The sequence below is a fragment of the Bos indicus x Bos taurus genome, chromosome 10 (genome assembly GCF_003369695.1).
Source record: "Bos indicus x Bos taurus breed Angus x Brahman F1 hybrid chromosome 10, Bos_hybrid_MaternalHap_v2.0, whole genome shotgun sequence".
Classification (NCBI taxonomy): Eukaryota; Metazoa; Chordata; class Mammalia; order Artiodactyla; family Bovidae; genus Bos; species Bos indicus x Bos taurus.
This window is the reverse complement of record NC_040085.1, coordinates 5,745,441-5,766,450: the sequence shown is the minus strand read 5'-3', so window position 1 is coordinate 5,766,450 and position 21,010 is coordinate 5,745,441. Positions and strand designations below refer to the sequence as shown.

Genomic DNA, 21,010 nt, shown 5'->3' with positions numbered 1-21,010 from the left:
GATGTCAGCCAGGGGTCCAATGAGCAATGCAGGCAGTCAAGGTTGGGAACAGCCAACCCTGCACAGAGGAGGTAGGTACAGAGGCAACAGAGAGACAGAAAGGCATTCCAGGTTCAGTGAAGGCAGCAATGGAGGCTGTTTGTTTATTTACTAAGTCCTATCTGACTCTTTTGCAACCCTATGGACTGTAGCTCACCAGGCTCCTCTGTCCATGGGATTTCCCAAGCAAGAATACTGAAGTGGGTTGCCATTTCCTTCTCCAGGGAATCTTCCTGACCCAGGGATTGAACCCATGTCTTCTGCTTTGGCAGGCGGATTCTTTACCAGCAGAGCCGCCATCAGACCTGCTCTAAATTGGGCTCATACTTTGAGTAACCTGAAGTCATGAAAATTAACAGTCCACTGCCCCTGGGGTGATGACAGAAAAGGCAGTGGGTAAGAGACCTCCGACTGGGTTCTCTCCTGTGGGCCCACATCCCATTAAACGGTGCGGGGAATCCCGTTCTCCCTCACAGGTCTCACGCCATGTGCAGCTCAGTTTCTCTCTCCACAGGCCAGGCCAGCCTCGAAGCCTCCCCAGAGGCCTCCATCTACAGCTGCTCTGCCTCAAAGGCAGGGCTCACAGACTCTTCCCATCTGCCCAGCTTTCCCTGTCTCTCCTCTTCTGAATCTCCCCCTTCAGCAGCTAATTATCCTGTCCGTCTTAATACAGTTTATTTACTACCCTCCTGCCTGGAATAACATATTTTCCCTCTCCCTATTTTCCCTTTGTCCTGATTGCTTCAGTACTTTGATTATATTGCAGGGTTTGTTTCTTGTTATTTGTTTTTCTAAGTTGCCTTCAGCCCTCTGTGGATCAAGACAAGTGCATGTAAACCCTTTGTTGTTCTGGGCTAGACTCTAAGCTTTTGAAACCCTGTCTGGTAACTACAATCACATTAGGCCCAGTGCCGTGCTGAGTACACAGTAGGTGCCTAATTCTTACTTGACTGGCAGTTTCATTAACATCACTTAACCCACTCCCAGCCAGTCCTCAATTACTGGCCCTTTCACACACAAGCCTGGATTATTGAAATCCTATCCCCCATCCCTTCCACTGACATTGTGACCCACCAGCTCTCAAGAGAGCCCAAGTAATTTGAGGGTTGAGATCCCGAGTCGATGCTTCCTGAGATTCTTGGATACCTTCACACAACCAGAAGTCACAAGACCCTGGACATCTCAACCAGGGCCTGAAGTTCCCGCAGCTCCTAAGGTCACTCTCATAGACTCAGCCATAGCTCACAGAAGACTCTGGGCATCTAGTCCGGAAGTCCAGCCTAAGGATCACAGTTCTGGTGTTGTCGAGGCCACAGGCCCCTGGGCACCGGGAGGCAGCCTCAGGAGAAAGGTCTGCAAGGAACCGGGCCGTGGGAAGCCGGCCTTCTCCCTAAGCAGCCGCCAGGAGCCGCCCTCGATGGCATAGAGCAGGGTGAACACGCGGTTGACTGTATAGACGGTGTCGCCGCGCACCACGGCAGTGAAGAGCGCGCCTTTGCTGTTGACGAACTGGCCGGGCAGCGCTGTCCACTGGCCCGTGGCTAGGTTGAGGCAGTCGATGGCGCAGTGCAGGAAGTCATCCTTAGGTCCGTTACGCACCACGTAGAGGCTGTCGCGGTGGGCCACCATGCAGTGGCCATAGCTCTGCGGGCGCCGCAGCTCGGCCACGGGAAGCCACTCATCAGCCCGCACAGCGTACTCCACTACGGCCGTCGTGTCTGCCGGCTGCCACAGACACACGAAGAGGCGGCCGCGGGCGTGTGCGCAGGGTACGCCGGCAGCTGGCTGCGGCAAGTCGGCCATGAAGCTCCAGCAGCCCGAGGCCGGGTCGTAGCGCTCCACTGAGCTCATAGCTGTCCTCTGGAACTCCCCCCCGATGGCGTAGAGGTGGCCCTCGAAGCCGGCCAGCGCCGTGTCGTAGCGCGGCTGGTGGGGGCTGGGGAACTCGCGCCACGTTCCGCCGTCGGGGTCGTAGCAGAAGCCCAGGTCCACCACCTCCTTGTTGGGGCCCCGCACACCGCCTACAATGTAGAGCTTGTTGCCCAGCGTGGCCACGCCGGCCAGGAGCGTGCTGGCCTCCAGGGGCAGCGCCGCCAGCGTGCGCCAGGTGTCCTCCTCCTCATCCAGGTAGCACATGGTGCGCGAAGGGTCCTCCAGGAAGCCGGGCGCCGGCGCATGTGTGCTCACGGCCACGTAGCTGCTGGGCCGCAGCTCCGCCACATAGGTGCGGGCCTCGGGCAGCGCCAGCTCGGCCGCCAGCTCGCGGGCGCCGTCGCGGATGAAGAGCGCGGCGCTGTGGAAGACGTCGTGCAGGCCGAAGGCTGCGGCCGCGTCGCACAGCAGCGCGCAGTTCTCCGACGTGAGGCTGTGCTCTAGGAAGCGCGCCAGCGCCGGCGCCTGCAGGAAGGCGGCGCACTCCACGGCCTGCAGCAGCTCGTCGGCAGCCGCCAGCGCTGGACGCTCTCCGCGCAGCACCCGCAGCGTGGTGTGGAAGCCGTCCGGGCTCAGCGCGCCCAGGTGCACCTCTGCAGCGCGCGCCTCCCGCATGCCCGAGCGAAAGAGGCCGCGGAAGAAGCCGCAGTGCTCCACTAGCAGGGCCCGGTCTGCCTGGAAGAGTTGGCTGCCCACCCACACCTGCACCAGGGTCTCTGGGCCCTGCGGCATGGCGGGCTCGAGGGGCAGAGGCCACCTCCGGGGGCCTGGACGCAGCGGCCACCCACAGTGGGGCTCCCCCGCAGCGACAGAAACTTCCCCCGGGGGATATAAATATCTCCCTGGCTAAAGATAGTAGGGCTCATGTGATGTGGTGGCCAGCGGGCTGGATGGCCGAGGGCCCGGAGGGCATCTGGACACCTGCCGGTCACTCACTTCCGTGTGATAAATAATAATAATAATAGTGACCATATAGTGTGCACCAACGGGCCTTAGGGCACCGTGAGGACAGTTTACAAAGATATCCCATTTAACCTGCACTAAATCAGCTGTAACCCCTAGTGCAGATACCCTAACTCTGACCCTCTGCTTCCTCAAAATGGGGCCAATAATTAACAACTATTGCATGGTATTTGGACAATATCTAAAAGTGTTCAGAATGAAGGTCAGAGAATTTATATGGCTTTTCAAGGTCATTCAGCTGGGAAAGTGCCAGGACGAGGTTAATACCTGGCCCACGCCTTGGTTGGTGGGGCAGGGGTATTTGGGCACCAGACAGACAGACAGAGGTAGAGTCTGTCCAGGACCAGGCTGGGGTCCAGGGCAGATTCTCCTTTGCCTTGGGCCTCTGCCCCTGAATCCAGCTAGTCCAGTCTCTTTTTGAGCCTTGATTTCCTACTCTGTAAAATGGATGGGTAACGGGTGAACGTTCAGTAAGTCCCTTGAGTGTGGAAGTAGTCTCTGGGGATGGGAATGGGAAGCTGATGTCTATTCCCTACTGGGTACTCCCTACTCATCCATTGCTGTATAGCTCAGATCTTGGGGGAAAAAAAGTGGCGCTGCTTAGGGGACTCTATGTCTGTGGATGGGAAGGGGACAGGCTTCTCCTGTTTAAGTGAAGCCTTAAACTGCACTGCAGGCCTTTTTGTGAGTACTTTAACTTCTATAATCCTTACAACAATCTGATGAGTAGACACTGTTATTTTCCCTCAGTTGATAGATGTTATCCATTTATTGCTTATAGCATGCATGAGTCAAATATTATTAAACTCATAGATGAGGAGATAGAGTCACCAAGAGGTTTGCTCACCTGGCCGAGGTGACGTGGCCAGAGAGCAGCACAGCTAGGACTGGAGTGCACCCAGTGTGACCCCAGAGCCTATACCCCTAACCGTTGTACTCTCTGTCCTCTCTGTGCTACAAATGCTGGGCAGTCACTTTGTGCCAGGAGGTCACAGTTGGAAGGAATTTCGGTCTCCTATGATTCAACCCCTTCATTTATAGTGTGAAAGTGAAAGTGTTAGTTGCTGAGTGGTGTCCGACCCTTTGCAACAACAGCCTGGACTATAGGCCATCAAACTCCTCTGTTCATGGAATTCTCCAGGCAAGAATACTGGAGTGGGTTGCCATTTCCTCCTGAAAGGGATCTTCCTGACCCAGGGATCCAACTCGGGTCTCCTGCATTGCAGGCAGATTCTTTACCACCTGAGCCACCAGGGAAACCTCAGAAAGGGAATTGCCCAGGGTTGCGTAGCTGGTAGCAGAGAGCCCCAGGCCTCCTGCTATCCATCTTACCTGGAACTTTCCTGGGTTACCAGCTAAGACTCTGGGTTCTAAAATGTCAGCCAAAGGGAGCTTAGTGGTTAACTTCTCTGCTACTTTGTGCTACAAGTGGGTTAACTGAGGCCCAGCCCTGTGTAGGATGTATCTTCCCCTGATACATCTGATGTATTTTCAGCTGCAGGTCTTCAGGAAGATGGAGTGGCTCAGTGGCTCATAGTGATAAAGCTGTAGTTGGGAGGGGAGCTGGGGAGCTTCCCTCCCCCCAAGACACACGCATGCATAGATCCTCACGTATCAATCTGTAGATCCAACACCAGTGTGCCTTTCTTGCCAGGGAACTCTCAGCCAGTTCATCCCATCAAAGCAGGGCTGGGGTGTGGGGACCACTTGTGTGAGCCTGGGAAGCCTGAAGCCTGGAGGCAGCAGCCAGAAATAGCCAAGACTCTCTGCCCCAGAGACCTGACAGGAAGAGGAGGAGGAGATAGAAGGGGTGGGCCAGAGTCCCCATGGATACCATACCAGGCCCTTTGTCAGCTTTTCTCCTTCCCCGGGGCTAGATGTTGGCTATAGGCATGACAGTCCCCCTCTTAAAGGAAAGTGGGCTCTGCAGTGCCCAGGCCTGACTCTGACCTTGCTGGTGGCCTCAAGGACAGGGAGAATGTCTCTGTTCCCATTTCATGGATGAGGAAAGGGAGGCCTAGAGATGGAATGGGACTTTCCTTGGTTATGATTGAAGATGTAGGATGGATTGAAGCCTGTCCACTTGACTCCAGGCCCCGGCCCAACTGCCCCTCCTCACCTGCAGTAGCCTTGTCTTTGGGAAGGGTAACTACTGCCTCCTGCCAGGCTCAAACAAAGGATCACAGTTCCCTCCCCAAATGGCTGATTCCTGGCACCTAGTAACTGGCAGACAGGCGGAACCCCACTTGTACCTCTCCGGAGAGCACAAGCCCCTCCAGGCTGAAGTTTGCCCACAAGCCCAGTTTTCCCACAAGTCCAGCCCCGGTCCAGTGAGTTGGCACTAGCACACACACCCAACCCCCACCCTTACAGCCAAGAGGGGAAGTGAGGAGGAGGTCACCCAAGGTGGGGGGTCTTGATTCTGAGACTAGATCCAGGATCTGCACTCTGGCTCTGTGCCCGAGGCCCCACTGGGGTGTTTTCTGCAGCTGGTGGGAGTTTCCTCCACCCAGACAAATGTCCCTTTGGGACTTGGAGAGGACAAGGAACTGTCATGGCTGTGGACAGCCCACGGAATTCCCAGGCCCTGCACGACCCCACACCAACCTCCCTCTCTACTTTGTGAGGTTGGGGGTGGGAGCAAGGAATGGGGCTCCGTGTCAGACTCTGAGCTTTTCCAGAGCGCACCCTGCCTTGTTTATCTCTTTCTCTGCAGTGACTGGGCCCTAACTTGAGGAGGAGTCCCCAGTCTGGTGGAGGAGACACAACCCCTGACCCAGGAGATCCTGCAGGCTGGTGGAGGACTGGGCTCAGCTCCTGTGCTGGGCAATTCCTTTTGATCCTCCACTATAAATGAAGGGGTTGAACCATATGAGACTGAAGTCGTTTCCAGTTGTATCCTCATGGCCTTCCTGCCTGATGAGTGACTCCTGGCCTTTCCCACCCATAGTGATGTTTCTGCACACAGGGTAGTGATGTGCTTGCCTGTACCTGAAGAAGAGCACTGTACTAGGAGTCAGGATTCCTACTGGGTTTTGCTGCTGGTATTATCTCTGACTTGCAAAAGCTACCCAAGTTGTCCAGGCCTCAGTTCTTTGTCTGTAAAGTGGAGCTTGTATCTGACTTCTAAGGTTTTGTTCAGTTTTCACATTTGACTTTATAATTGAAAAATCACAGAAGAGGTTATCATATTGTGCCTCCAGGGACTGCAGTGACATCTCAAAGGGAGCCAAAAATGTTAGCTTTATATATGGAATGGCTTCTGGGGCAGGGGGGGCGGGGTGGTGAGTAGCAAGGGCAAGACTTAGTCCTACCTGTCCAGACCTGTCTAGATGGGACTCATGCACTCTGGAGACATCTACTGAGCATCTCTTGAGCCCATTGCTGGGCGAGGAGCCAAATCCTCTGCATTTTGAGTGCCCGAGGGCCCCTTATAAGAGCCTCAAAGGTGATAAGGAGGGGTTGGATACTAGTTCTAGTAGAATCACCTCTCTCTTGACCTAAAGTGCCCAAACTTCTGGTCATTATACAGTTTTGACTTCTTGGTAGTTGGGTAAGAAGTGTGAGCTATTTGTGTTCTGGGTGAGTTCAGGAAGCTATCATTTGCTGTTTGGGGCTATGGGCCAAGCTCTGGGTGGAACATTCTCATGTTATCTCATCTAATACTTAATATTATCCCTGTTTTAAAGATGAGGTGTTTCTGTAATTCTTCCACTATGAAATGGGTGTGATAACCATCTCTTAGGATGATAATAAGGAACAGATGGATAAAAACAGAAAGTGTATTGTGAATAATTATAGGAGATTATTAACATATTGGCTTAGTCTAATAGATATTTAATTATATTGCAGCTCTGGGAATTCTAAATGAGTTTTGGGGTCTTTGAAAAATAGACCAAGAAGGCCATCTGAAAATCAATGATAATTTATCATTGATTTCCAAACACGTGTATTTCAAATCCTTTAACTCAAAGAGTCCTTTTAGTTCAACACTGTTCATAGATTTTTACAAAATCCCCAAGATAATTACTTAATTGGTTAATAATTTGGTGATGGTATTTGCATATACAAATAGTGAATATTCCTATTCAATAAATTCTACCCTCCAGGGAATGACATACGTGGAAAATGTTGAAATTTTTATATTTCAACCTGATAGGTTGGATCCAGTACTTCGTATTTCCTGTGTCAAATTTCCATAATTACTTGACGGTATTTTTGGTTGTTTTGTTTTGTTTGGTTGTTTTGTTTTGGCCACGAGATGTCACACTCTAGTTCCTCAATCAGGGATCGAACATGTGCCTCCGGGCAGTGGAAGTGCAGAGTCTTGGCCACTGGACCACCAGGGAAGTCCCTTGACTGTATTTTTGGATAGATTTTGGAACTGCTGGTAGTGTTTGAGAAAATACTGATGTGTGAGAAAAAACATGCAGAGAGTAATGTTCTTTAAAAAAAAAAAAAAAAGATAATGAACTGAGGCCCAGCTTATTCCATGGTTCGACAGTAAATGATGATTCCAAGGGCCTTTCTGGTCCAAGTGGGCACTTCTGGGTGCTGGACAAGCAGCCCACAGACGAAGAGGCTGAGGATGGAGAATGGGAGTGGTTGCAGCTGTGAGGTGGGCAACTGTTTTCCTCCTAAACCTCCTATGAGGGGCAGACTTAGCAGTCATTGCTGAGGGCCTGAGCAACCAGCTGGCAACCAGTTCAAATAATCTCTGAACTAGAAGGGGATTAAGGATCATCTCATCCCATCTTGCAAATCATTGTGGTATCTTCTTACAACAGCAGTCCCCAATATTTTTGGCATCAGGGACCAGTTTTGTGGAAGACAATTTTTTTCCACAGACCCGGGGGTGGGGATGGTTTTAGGATGATTCAAATGTACTACATTTACTGTGCAGTTTATTTCTATTATGATTACATCAGCTCCACATCAGATCATCAGGCATTAGATCCCAGAGGTTGGGGACCCCTGCCTTATAACACCTTGAAATCTCACCCCCATTTGCCTTTAGTGTCAGGAGGTTCATTTCCTCCAAAGACAGTAGTCCCTTCTAACTATGGACAGCTCAGGTGGTTAGAGTTCACAAAATCACTGAGCTGGAACCTGCCACCTTGAAGCTCTCATCTACTAGTTGGTCTGAGTCTTAAAGATAAGGAAAGTAATTCCTCCAAAATCCCATACGTAGAGAAGTAGCAGAGCCAAAGTTTATTCCCTGTTGTGCCTCTGGGGGTCCACAGCTTGCCCTCTCTCCAGCAGTCCTCCCGTGAGACCGAGTCTCCCCATAGCCCCACCCAGAACAAGTCTGTCCTCCCTGGACTCGGGCCAGCCCAGGGATGTGGCCAGAACTTGCCTCCCACTTTTTCTCCTTCTACAACTCAAAGGCCACTAGCTGTGTGAGCGATTCTGGCCTGTGGGTGTAATCTAAACAAATTCCTCCCAACACCTTAGAGTCTTCATAACACAGCTGCTTTACCATGATCTCCCAGAAACAATTAGGCTGAGTTGTTTATGTCCTGTCCTGGAAAATAATTTTCTCTCTTGGTTGAGAAGTTATTACCATCAGGCTCTGACTCCAGTCCCTCCATCTGCTGACCTGGACTTTCCTGGTTTCTTTTGTGCGTAGGTGGGTAGATTAGCTGTGGGAGGATAGGGGGGTTAGGGTGGGGGTTGGAGGGGGACAGATTGCAGTGAGAAGTCTCTTGAGACGCCCACATCTTTCCCCACTCTGGTCTGGGGTGTATTTCAAAAGAGAGATCCCACAGGGTTCTAGAAAGTACTTAGACCTGGAACCCAGGGTGGATTTTTGTCACTCTCCATTGGGCCTAAACCACTCATGGAATTTTGGATTCATTTCTGCCTTCCTTTAGCATTATAGATGGGAATGTGTGTGTGTGTGTGTGTGTGTGTGTGTGTGTGCACGCGCACGCATGTGTGTGTGTGTGTGTGTGAGTGTGAGTGTGAGTCACTTAGGTCGTGTCTGACTCTTTGCAACCCTATGGACTGTAGCCCATCAGGCTCCTCTGTCCTTGAGATTCTCCAGGCAAGACTACTGGAGTGGGTTGCCATGCACTCCTCCAGGGAATCTTCCCAACCCAGGGATCTAACTGCTGAGACTCCGGCATTGCGGGCGGATTCTTTACCACTAAGCTACCAGAGAAGCCCATAGATGGGGTCACCAAAGCCCAAAGAAGTGAGATGACTTGCCTAAGGTCACCCATTTAAGATCTAGCACTAGATCCTAAATGTCCAGATTCCTCATGTTGGTCCTTTGCCCTTTCTCCAGCAGGTCCAGATTTCCCCCTGGGTTTCAAGGGCAATGACAGGTGATCCCTGCCAGGTTCATTCATCAGTCCCAGAATCGTAAGCAAGAGGGAGTGCCAAGTTTTAGAACCAATAAATGCCCCTTTTGCATGCTAGGCCACTCATAAGCTCCCATCAGGAAGAAAACCGTAATCCCGGTTGGGTTAGGTCTCTTGAAGCTGGGCCCAGGTTGGCCATGAAATCTTAGTAAGGAGATCTTCCCTCGCCCCCTTCCCAGAAGCCAGGGTCCTTTATGGGTTCTGCAGGTCCCACATCGAAGGGGAGGGTAATGTGGTTGGGGAAGTTGAGTGCAAAGGCTGGGGGGGCTTGCGATCCAGAGAAAGCACATGGCTTGGAGTTGAACCCGGTAGGCTTCCTGGAGGAGGAGGCGGGGCCGATGGGTTAGACAAAGGGAGGGGTGGATCTTCTTGCTGATGGGAAAGGACTAACTGGAGATTCAGACCAGGCTGGAAACATCCTTCCCCCCAGTCCCTATACCCCGTTCTTCCCTCTCTCTGGTCCTTGCCCTTTCCCGTCGGGTCCTGGGGGGCGCTGCGGGCGGTGACGGCTCCTAACCTTCGAGGCCCAGCGCAGCCGTGGGGCGCGCGGCAGGCGGGGAGCTGGGTGAGCGCGCCCCGCAGGGGTCTTCTCGGCCCTTACAAGGAGTCGGCGGCGCTCGGGGCGGCCCCGCCCGCCGGCAGCCCCCGCCCTGGCCCCTCCTCCCCGCCGGGTCTGGCGGGGCCGCGGGAACGCCGCCCGCTGGGCGCCGGGCCCGGGAAGCGGACGCCGACGCCGCCGGGCCCGCGAGTGCCAGGGGGCCCGCCACTCGCTCCCGAGGCCCCGACGGGCTGGCACGCTGCTCGGGGCCCTGAGGCGGGACCCGCGTCTCTCTCCGCAGCGTCGCCATGGCCTCGGTGTTCGGGAAGCCCCGCGCGGGCGGCGGGCCGCAGAACGCGCCCCTCGAGGTCAACTTGGCCATTCTGGGGCGCCGCGGGGCGGGCAAGTCCGGTGAGTGGGGTGCGGGCGGAAGGGAAGGGGTTCTGCGGGTACGGGAGACACGGGGAGCGGTGGAGAGAAGCGGGAGCTCGGGGTGTGCAGGCAGGCTCTCCCACTGTCTTTAGGGGCTTTCTGCGCCCAGGTGAGCTGGCTGAGACACCGTGATTTTCCTCTTTGCCTCAGTTTCTCTGTTGCTTGGTTCTCCCTCTTGTTTTGTTTCCAGCTCCTCCGTGTCTCAGCTGTCTTGGGTTCCTGGCCTGTCTGTCCCTCTGTGTCTCCCCACTGACTGTGTCCTCCTTGTCTGTGATCCCAGCTGTCTCCTCTCGTGTCTCCGGTCCCCTGCTGGTCTCCTCCGTGCCCTGTACCACCCTGTATCTCCTCCTCCCGGCCAGCAGACAGCCCCAAAGGGATCTCTGAGGCACTGATTCCCAGCCCCGTGCCCCTATTAGCTTAGTCGCAGGGGTGAAGGGGCCCCAGACTCCTGAAGGGAGGTGATACTGACTTTGGGGATTTCCCAGGCGGAGAGTGCCACTCCCCACTCCCCACCTCAGTGCCCTAGAATTCTGGAACAAAGTGTGAATTCTTTTCAAATGTATTTGTTTCAAGCCAGACCCTTCTCCTGACTTTCTGGAAACACGTTGGACTGTAATCTCAGGTGCCTTGGACTGAGCCTGCTGGGGTCCAGCCCTGGTTGGATCCAGGGATTCCCTCGGGAGGATGGCGTTGATGAACAAAGCTCTTGGATTTCTACTTAGGCCATTTCTAGCAACACTGAACAGCCTTCATCACTTCTGGTAGCTATCACCCAGCTGGAGCTCAGGTGGTAGGGGTGTCACCGTAGGCAAAGATCCAGAAAAAGGATCTTTGCCTTAGCCACTCTCAGTCCCAGGCAGCTGAAGGTGGGAGGGCAAGGGGGCTCTTCCACTGTCAGTTTTCCAGTTACAGCCATTAGTGAATGGCCATCATGGACTCTGCTATGAGTTTCCTTCTTTGAGAGTCACCGGGGGCCTCCTTTCCACTTTTAAAGCCAGCCCCCTGACTCAGAGTGGGGATTCTGAATCATGCTGTCCTACAGAAAAGACTTCCCCTCGTCCCTTAGAAAATCAAACTGTTATCTGCAGCTCAGTCACTGGTACATTAGCCAGTGACTACATGAATGAAGGAATTTAAATGTTAAAATATGTGTTCCCTGGATAATTAGTTTGCAAACTGACGCTGTTAGGAATCCTGGGATAGAATTTTAAGGATTTTCTTTAAAATATTGTGCTTCTTTTTAAGAGTCCAGTATAGTAGTGGGCTGGTTCTTGGCTTTACGTGGCTAAAGTGAAATAGCTCAGTCGTGTCCGACTCTTTGCAACCCCATGGACTGTAGCCTACCAGGCTCCTCCCTCCATGGGATTTTCCAGGCAAGAATACTGAAGTGGGTTGCCATTTCCTTCTCCAGGAGATCTTCTCGACCCAGGGTTTGAACCCGGGTCTCCCGCATTGTAGGCAGACGCTTTACCATCTGAGCCACCAGGGAAGTCCAGGTGGCTAAAGTTCTGAACAAAATCAGTCTTGTGAATGCATTCCACCTGGAACCACTTCCCTGGGTTTTAAGTTCTGTGAGACTTGCATGATGAGTGTGGAGGACTTAGAGGCGAGACTTGAGGACTAAGGACTAGAGTGTGTGTACTTGGGACTCAGAGGGTTCCTAACCCTCCCAGAGATTACCCACTGATCAGCTCAACTTGTACTCTCTCTTTGGCTTATAGCCAAGACTGGGATAAATGCCCCCATACTTCAGAATCTCTGTGCCTCATCTCTGAAGGGGATGTCTCTCTTCAGTTTCAGTCTCACTAGGCTGACCCTATGGTAACTGGTTGCATGGGTCCAGACCCCTTAATTAGGGTCTTCATAAACACAAACACCCCTTAGACTTGCCTCTCATTTCTTTTCTTGCTGTCTCCCCCCCCCAAAAAATGCAACTGGGAAGGACGTGTTCTCCATATTTCTGGTTTCATCTGAGCCTCTCAAACCAGCTCCCCAGCCACATTCCCCAAGAGAGCAAAGGGGTTACATCACCTAGAAAAGTCTTCTCTAAAATGAGAGGAGCAGCCTCCAGTGTCCAGCAGCCAGACACAATGGGGATACTAAGCCAACTTCTTTCTACTTCTTGCAGCCCTGACCGTGAAGTTTCTGACCAGGAGGTTTATCAGCGAATATGACCCCAACTTAGGTAAGGACCCACCCACTCCTCCCCGTTCCTCTGGCTGTGTCCCATTGGACTCTCCCCTGCACACCCACATACACTGTGGTAGGTCCAGGCCTGACCAGAACCACGCATCTGGGGGCCAAGGGGAGGAGCCATCAGCATAACCCAGGCCATGGGCAAAATATTTTAGGTTCCAGCAATGTACCCTTCTACAGCACACCCCAGATGGCTTAGGGGTTAACCCAATTAAGAGAACTGAGAGAAGTTGATTTGCCCTAAAATATTAGGTATGATGAGACTTGAAAAAAAAAAAAAATCAAACATTGCAGAACATCCACCTCCATGAAGTGTTATTCTTCCAGATCGTCATTCAGTGTACTTTTCCAGATAAGCTGGACATTTGGAAAATTCCCTAGTGATACTGGGTTCTAAACCAGTTTTTTAACCACACAAGAAAACTAGTCTTGTTTGCTGGCTCTCTCATGGTATATTGGGAAAAGGGATGCCCTGGTGTCAATCAGAACTGAGTTTGAATCCTGGCTCTGTCACTTACTGGCTGTGCACCTTTGAAGCAGTCACCTAACCTCTCTGAACTTTTGTTTCCTTATCTGTAAAATGGGCATAAAAATAGCTATCTCAGAGAATTACTGTGAGGATTAAAGAAATAACATATGTAAAAGATCTAGCCTAAGGCTTGACCCACAGGAGACACTAAATGCATATTTTCTTCTCCTTCCTTCTTCCTTCTCAGATGGCTTCCCATCTGTGGTGGCTGAGATTCGCCCAAGTTAATCAAATCAGTGTTTCTGAAAATTAATTTTAGCAGCAGAATGCTTTCCTCAAGTAACTGCTTAATGGACCCCCAATATCTAAATAAATACAGAATTTTATTAGTATAAACATAATTTAAAGCTCACATTTATAGCATTTCTTATGGTCAACTTTCCACAGAGAAAAATGGGATGTCTGGATGCTCTCTGCTTTTTGGAAATGGGGACTGCAGTCTTAGATTATTTTCCCCATTCATGAGAATTGAATAAGCTTTTGTGGAACCCCCAAAGGCCCTCTGAGGAAATCCAAGGCTCTGGGAGGACCCTTGGGGTCCCACAGTGAAGCAGCACCCACAGCAGGCCTTTGATGGAATGTCCCTGTGACACCAAAAGGAAAGAGCTCTTTAGCCCCTAGGTGTCCATCAGCCCCTCAGTCCAGGCTGGGATATTTAATCCCAGTGTCAGACCAGGAAGGGGACGTCATGGCTATTTGGTCCAATGGCTTTTAGAATTTATTCCTTAATCAGCAGAATCTCTTCTTTCAAGGAGGTCTTACACAAAGCCCTAGGGTGTCAAACAGAGAAAGCAAAAGGGGTCCCTGGCTAAGTCAGGAGTGCAGGGCAGGCAACTCGCTGACAGTCCCTAAGGGGTGGCAGGGGGTGGTGTTGGGAGAGGCCAGACTTGAAGTTGGTCACTGAGGGGAGTGGGAGGGAGAAAAGTCACACAGCAGGGATGTCTGGGAAGGAAAAATGGAGATCCCCAAGGACAGTGCCTCAGAAGACAGATTCTGGCTGCCTCAATATAAGTATGGGGCATACTTATAACTATTAGCTGTTTATCTGAAATTCAAATTTAACTGGTCATCTTGTATTTTATTTGACAACCCACCTCCAGTGTCTCTCCTTCCTGTCCCCCAATTCATACACTTCAGGCAGGGTACCACCAGGGGCGCCTAGTACAGTGATAGTTTGAGCCTCCTGATTGAGCAATTTTGGAGTTCTGAGCGAGTGGAGGAATTTGAAGTCAGACGGCTGAGGGGGCGGCAGCTGCGCAGTGGTTAGTCACCTCAGCCTTTGGTCTCTTACCCCGCCCTCAGAGCTTCTGAGCTGGAGAGACAGCCGGACGCTCTCCTGTCAGCCATTGGGAGGCCAGCGCTGCTCTTTGGGGCGCCTGTCCACTGTCTAAACATTCCAACCACTATCCCATGGCTAGTTCCAGCAACAGCGGGGACTCTCTGACCAGATCCTCTTCTGTGCAGAAAGGTCTGAGCATCTAAGGGAGAGGTAGCCATGTGGAGATGTAAAACCACCCTTTCATCCTCTGGAGAAGGAAATGGCAACCCACTCCAGTACTCTTGCCTGGAGAATCCCATGGAGGGAGGAGCCTGGTAGGGATCGAAAAGTCGGACACGACTGAGCAACGTCACTTCACGTCACTTCACTTCTAAGAGCTTGAGCCCAAAGAAGCCTTTTGGGGGTGGAGACCTCCAGCTTGGAGTGCAGTGTAGGCACAACATGCTGCTGCTGCTAAGTCGCTTCAGTCGTGTCCGACTCTGTGCGACCCCATAGACGGCAGCCCATCAGGCTCCCCCGTCCCTGGGATTCTCCAGGCAAGAACACTGGAGTGGGTTGCCATTTCCTTCTCCAATGCATGGAAGTGAAAAGTGAAAGTGAAGTCGCTCAGTCATGTCTGACTCTTAACAACCCTATGGACTGCAGCCTACCAGGCTCCTCTGTCCGTGGGATTCTTCAGGCAAGAATACTGGAGTGGGTTGTCATTCCCTTCTCCAGGGGATCTTCCTGACCCAGGAATCAAACTAGGTCTCCCGCTTTGCAGGCAGATTCTTTACCATTTGAACCACCAGAGAAGTCCAGACCTCCTATTATTATCCCCATTTTACAGGTAAAGAAACTGAGGCAGAGAGGGCTCAGTGTTTTGCCTAAGATCATGGAGAATTTCAGGTGTGAAGGAAGATAAGACACCGCTCCAGTTGTCCTCCATTAAGGGTAGCCTTATGCTATTGAGGACTTCCCAGGTGGCTCAGTATGTAAAGAGATATGGGTTTGATTCCTGGGTTGGGAAGATCCCCTGGAGGAGGACATGGCAACCCACTCCAGTATCCTTGCCTAGAGAATCCCCATGGACAGAGAAACCTGGCAGGCTACAGTCCAGACTGAGCATGCATGAGTGGTATGCTACCGAGGGCCTGAAGTCAGAAGCCTGTGGGATCTCTGAGCCTCAGTTTTCCCATCTGGAAGATAGGACTAATAGACTGTGCTCTGTGTGTGAGCTGTGCCTTGTTATGGGTTGGGAGCTACTGGAACCAAGAGATTCAGTGCCTATGTGCCTGTGCTGAGTACTCCAGGAAGGGATCAGGGTCTCCAGAACACCCTCTTCTCACAGAGGGACTGGGGGAATCTTAGCTGGTTCGCCTAGGGCAGAATGACAGCTTCTTACCTCTCTTCCCCCACAACCTGCTCCAATAAGGATACAGGTACCATTTCGGAAGCATCATCCTATACTTACTCTGACAACAGCTCCTTTGGTGGTGCTTTAAAAATTATTAGTGTAAATGAGAGAAAAACACTTTGGGGAAAGAAACTTCTCTCAGCATTAAAGTCCTCAGAAATTCATTTAGAACTAGGAGTTGTGCTGTGTGCTCAGTCACTTCAGTCGTGTCGGACTCTGTGACCCCTTGGACTGTAGCTCACCAGGCTCCTCTATCCATGGGATTCTCCAGGCAAGAACACTGGAGTGGATTGCTATTTCCTTCTCCAGGGGAATCTTCCTGACTTGGGGATTGAAGCCGCGTCGCTTATGTGGCTTATTTCTCCTGCAGTGGCAGGCAGGTTCTTTACCACTAGTGCCACCTGGGGAGCCCTAGGAGTTATGAAGCCCCTATTTATTAAGGGACTCCAGAATGTCCTGAGGGCAGGGAATTTGTGACAGGAAGGCAGGACGTGACTACATCTCGAAAAGGAGCCCCTACCGCCCCCCCAGCCCCTGGAGTCACCTCACTTGCAAGGGAGCGAGGGAGCTGGGTGAGATGATCTCATGACCTCTGAGCCTTCTGCACTCCCCCACGTATGTTCCACAGTTGCGGTTGGATGGGCAGCTTCTGCTCTGCCCAGTCAGAGCTGGAGGACTGGCAGGTCCACTGAACAGAGGGCGTGAGAGGGTCTCACTGTGGAGCCCTGAGTTCACGTTCTTTCTGGTAGGGTGCTGCGTGCCTGTGACCGAGGTCTCTTCTCTGGGTCTCAGCTCCTTGTCATCTCTCTTCAGCAGAGCTAACAGGAATCTCAGAAGGCTATCGTGTTGTACGGGGCTACAGTAGACCAAGCCTGGGCTAATATTTCCCCCCAGGCTGGGCACAGCAACGGTGCCTCCTTGGGCCCAGGACTTGGGAAGCACCTAAAAGGCATGCATCAGACAACTCTGGCAGGAAAATAAAGACAAATCTGAACGAGACGTAGGCATCCACTCTTCTTGCACCAAATATAGTTAAACATTTGGGGCATATTTTCCATTAGATTTTTTTTTTTTTGTCTTTGAATAAGAGCGGCTATTTATCCAAGTCCCCACAGCAGGCTGGGGATGGGAGCTGTCTGCGATTTCTGCTGGCTGCTAGTGGGCCTGGCGTGTGTCCAGGCCTGGCTTGTCTGCCAGTGACCCTCAGAGAGAAGTGTTTGTGAATTCCGCCAGAGTTGGGGGGGACTATTCTCACAGTGGATTCTGCCAGCAAGGCAGAGAGGACCCCAGTTCTGCCCAGAGGGTTCTTCTTTGGGGTCATCTGGGGGCCCAGGGCCCCCCCAGGGAAAGGTGAGGGCCAAGTGCACCCCACATGTGGGCCAGTGGCACAGGGGAAATTTGGGGGTGGGGAGAGCAATTGTCTGTGACAGTGAGGTCCTCTTTGCAGGCTCGGCCACTTGACTCTTTCTCAGGTTTGAGGTCATGAGAACTTTGGGGAAAAAAAAAAAAAACAAACGAATTTGAAATCCAAATAAGATCAGTGGTTCAGCTCATAGTATGGCACCAAAGTCAGTTTCCTAGTTTTGATCCTTGTACTATGGTTACGTAAGGGGCTAACACTGCGGGGAGAGGTGGGGGATAGGGTACACAGGAACTCTGTGTACTGTTTTGCAACTTCTACATGAGTCAAAAATTATTTCAAAATAAAAAGTAAAAAAAAACATCACCTAGGAATGTGAACCTGCCCTGGAAACTTTGGAGCATCATGTCCCCAGCATCCTTTCCCAGGCATTTGTGGAGGGCCAGGTATGTGCCTAGGGGCCCATCCAGTCCTCCCACAGCCCTTTGAGATGGCATAGGGACAAGCCTTTACCACAGTGCCTGACACAGAGTTAAAACTTGAAAACTGTTAGCCAGTGTTATCATGTTATCCCTGCTGCTGCTGCTGCTGCTGCTGCTAAGTCACTTCAGTCGTGTCCAACTCTGTGTGACCCCATAGATGGCAGCCCACCAGGCTCCCCCGTCCCTGGGATTCTCCAGGCAAGAATACTGGAGTGGGTTGCCATTTCCTTCTCCGATGCATGAAAGTGAAAAGCGAAAGGGAAGTCGCTCAGTCATGTCCGACTCTTCGAGACCCCATGAACTGCAGCCCACCAGGCTCCTCTGTCCATGGGATTCTCTAGGCAAGAGTACTGGAGTGGGGTGCCATCACCTTCTCCGTCATGTTATCCCTATTTACTTTTAAATTTTTTTATTTGGCAGAGCCAGGTGTTAGATGTGGCATGTGGGATCTAGTTTCCTGACCAAGGGTCAAACCCAGGCCCCCTAGCCACTGGACTACCAGGGAAGTCCCATGTTATCCTTATTTTAAAATTAGAAAACAGCCTCAAAATGTTGAAAAGACTTGGCCAAGCCACACAGCTTAAAAGTAGCTGACACTGGGTTTGATTTCCATATCTCCAACCTAAAACTTTCAACTCTGCTAGATTCCTCTGCATTTATTTTGACAAAGATTATGTGTAAAACTTCCTTGGAACTTCTAAACAAGATCTGACTCCCCAGCCTCAATCAGGTTGTGTGTTTCTCCTTTCATGTCCCTTCCCCTACTGAGTGCGAGAGGATTGTCCTGACCGTCCCTGAGGGGCTTCCTGTGGGCAAGATACTGTGCTAGGAGAAGAGGGTGGAGAAGCTTGGGGATCAGGAGGAAGGGGCTAGCAGTGTAGTTCCCGAGGCCTCTGCCGCTCACTGGGCCCAGGAGCGCACACCTCCTTCTGCAGGCGTGGTGGGTGGGCCCAGCACACAGTCCCGTCCTCTGTGGCATGTTCTGTGAGTGACCTCTGATGCTCTGAGCCCTGACAGGTGCAGCAGCATCTCCTTGGTGGGAGGTTCTGCCCGTGTCCTCTATGTGGGTGAGAGCCAAGGTCTTCTCCTGTGGTCCCAGCTCAGCCAGCCCCAGAGCCAGCCCCCCAGGGGTGCACAAGGTCTAGCAGAAAGGCAAGCTGGGAGTCAAACCTAGCTCCCCCTGGAGTGGCCGGCCTGCCTCTGACTGGGCTGACCGTCTGTTACAGAGGACACCTACAGCTCCGAGGAGACCGTGGACCACCAGCCTGTCCACCTGAGGGTCATGGACACTGCAGACCTGGTAACATTACCCCCCCGTTACCCCTGAGGAGCTGAGAGCCCATGCAGCCTCTGGAGGAATCCTGCTTCCAGAGTGGGAGCCTCGGATGGGAATCTGTAAACCTTTTCAGCCCCAATCTGTTGTGTGTCCCTGAGGTGCTGACCTCTCTGGGCCTGAATCCATTGATCTGCCAAATGAGAAGGGATAGGACAGGGCCTGGGGAGAACTGATGATTGCAGGTGTCAGTTCTGAGATCCTGTGCTCCAGGGTTTGGTGCCTGTGTTCACAGGTGCACACATGTGTTTACAGATGCCCCTCTGACCCCAACTCCCACTCCCCACCCAGTACATACATCTTCCTATGTTCTCACCACCCCCTACCAAGGCCCGATGCCAGTTCTTCTCAGAATCTAAAGGGGCACCATGAACCTGACCCCAAATCAGCAGTGCCCAGGCACAGCCAGGTCTCAGTAAGGGCCATGCCAGAATCTTGGCTCTATGCCCCAGAGGCCAAGGTCTCCCAGTCTGTGGTTGGGTGGTGGGAGTGAGGCTCAGAGACAATGTCTCCTTTCACATCAAGCCAAATCCACACTCAAGTGCCCCTTTGAAAAGGGCCCTGCTGGGGAACAATGTACAAAGACCCGGGGAGCAGGGAGGCGGGGAGAGGCAGCTTCAGGTGAAGTCCTTTACCCACGTCTGTTCTGCCCCTGACTGAGGCTGCCTGCTTTGTCCCAGGACACCCCCAGGAACTGTGAGCGCTACCTGAACTGGGCCCACGCCTTTCTGGTGGTGTACAGCGTCGACAGCCGCCAGAGCTTTGAGGGCAGCAGCAGCTACCTGGAGCTGCTAGCTTTGCACGCAAAGGAGACGCAACGCAGCTTCCCGGCTCTGCTGCTGGGCAACAAGCTGGACATGGCCCAGTACAGGTGAGCACGCACTTTGTCCCACAGCCTGGAGCTCACTTTCTTCATCTAGGAGGTGTCATCTTCAGGGATTATTTGGCTGCTAAGAAGAGTGATCCCCTCTCATGTAGGTGGAAGGGAGGGGGCGTGTCGTAAGGGTACAGCGTGGGCAGGTCTTCCAGGCAGTGCCGGGCAGGAAGGGAAAGGCATCCAGGCTGCACAGGGGCTGGACCCTGAAGGTTGGAAGAGAGGCCACTCCTTCCATCTTCCCAGGCCTCTGAGGTTTCTCTTGGCTTCACCCTTTCTTGCCTGAGACTATATGACCTTCTGTTTCCACACCCTGCAGCTGGCTGGTCATCCAGGGCCCAATTCCAGTTCTGGAGAGAGAGGCTCTGATAGGCAGCCTGAGTCAGGCCTGTCTGCTCTGGTTCAGCCAGCTCTCACCTACCCCAAGTGAGGTCCCCAGGCTCACTCCCACCGTTGGCTGTGCCGAGGGCAGGAGTCTCTTAGAAGGGCTGGACTTCAATCAAAGGCCACAGACTGGGCCAGGGGGCAGATGACCACTGAGTACTGCAGTCATATTTTGTTTGGCCAGCACAGTGTTTTAAAAGACCTGGAACTGGAATGCTTTAGGGCGGGGTGTGCTCCCTCCAGCTGACCACAGGCCTCACAGTCCCCATGGCTTACCCCTCCCCACACATCCAAGTTGCCTGCCTGGCCCCTGAGGTGTTTGAGACTATGATGCCTTCACCTGATAAGTGACCCCATTGGCCCTCTCCAGCACAGATGTCCATCCCTTGTGGCCGGTCTACCTGGGAGGTGGGGCAGCCTTCCTCCACCCCTCCCTCCTCAAGGCCAGTCACCCCTGCTTCCCAGATGCCAAAGGCCCATTGACTGGTGTTAGAAAGGCGGGGATGCTTAATATAGACCAGAGCTGATGGGCAGTGGGGAAAAGAGATGTGGTCTCATGAAAGAGATTCACAGGAGGAGCCTTCAAAGGCAGGCATGCCCTCACATCCAGACAAATTCCATCTCAGGGAATGAGGGAAGTTGTGTGAACTTAAAGCCAAAAGGTAGTCTTTGTGGAGTCAAAGAGCCCCCAGAACCTAGAGGAGGAATCAGAAGACTGTATTGAGAATAAACCAGTTTTAAATATGAAGGAAAAAACTAGGCCACTATTTTGGTCCCAATATTTGCCCAAGGGATTGTCTGAAAGTGGTTTGGGAGCAAAGAGCAAAGCAGCATCAGTTCCCTAAGAAGGAGTCATGATGATTTGTCCCCATTTCCTTCTTTGGTTGAGTCCCGAGGTTGGTAGGTCA

The 21,010-nt window shown here is 52.3% G+C and overlaps 2 protein-coding genes across 2 annotated transcripts in view; one reads left to right on the top strand and one right to left on the bottom strand.

Annotated features, from left to right (window-relative positions):
- Positions 1–264: 264 nt before the first annotated feature.
- On the bottom strand, positions 265–2,781 carry KBTBD13 (kelch repeat and BTB domain containing 13). The gene has a single exon (XM_027552754.1). The coding sequence runs from the start codon at positions 2,701–2,703 to the stop codon at positions 1,327–1,329; it is 1,377 nt and encodes a 458-aa protein (XP_027408555.1). The 5' UTR covers positions 2,704–2,781; the 3' UTR covers positions 265–1,326.
- A 7,183-nt stretch (positions 2,782–9,964) lies between these two features.
- The window catches only part of RASL12 (RAS like family 12), a 17,490-nt gene continuing 6,444 nt past the window's right edge, over positions 9,965–21,010 (top strand). The window contains exons 1-4 of the mRNA XM_027552982.1: positions 9,965–10,248; positions 12,398–12,454; positions 18,738–18,811; positions 19,525–19,715. Coding sequence (XP_027408783.1) covers positions 10,146–10,248; positions 12,398–12,454; positions 18,738–18,811; positions 19,525–19,715 — 425 coding nt within the window. The 5' untranslated portion in view covers positions 9,965–10,145. The remainder of the gene's footprint in view (positions 10,249–12,397; positions 12,455–18,737; positions 18,812–19,524; positions 19,716–21,010) is intronic.

Excerpts from the sequence above, each read along its gene's own strand:
- KBTBD13 (XM_027552754.1), bottom strand. The coding sequence starts at position 2,703 with ATGCCGCAGGGCCCAGAGACCCTGGTGCAGGTGTGGGTGGGCAGCCAA.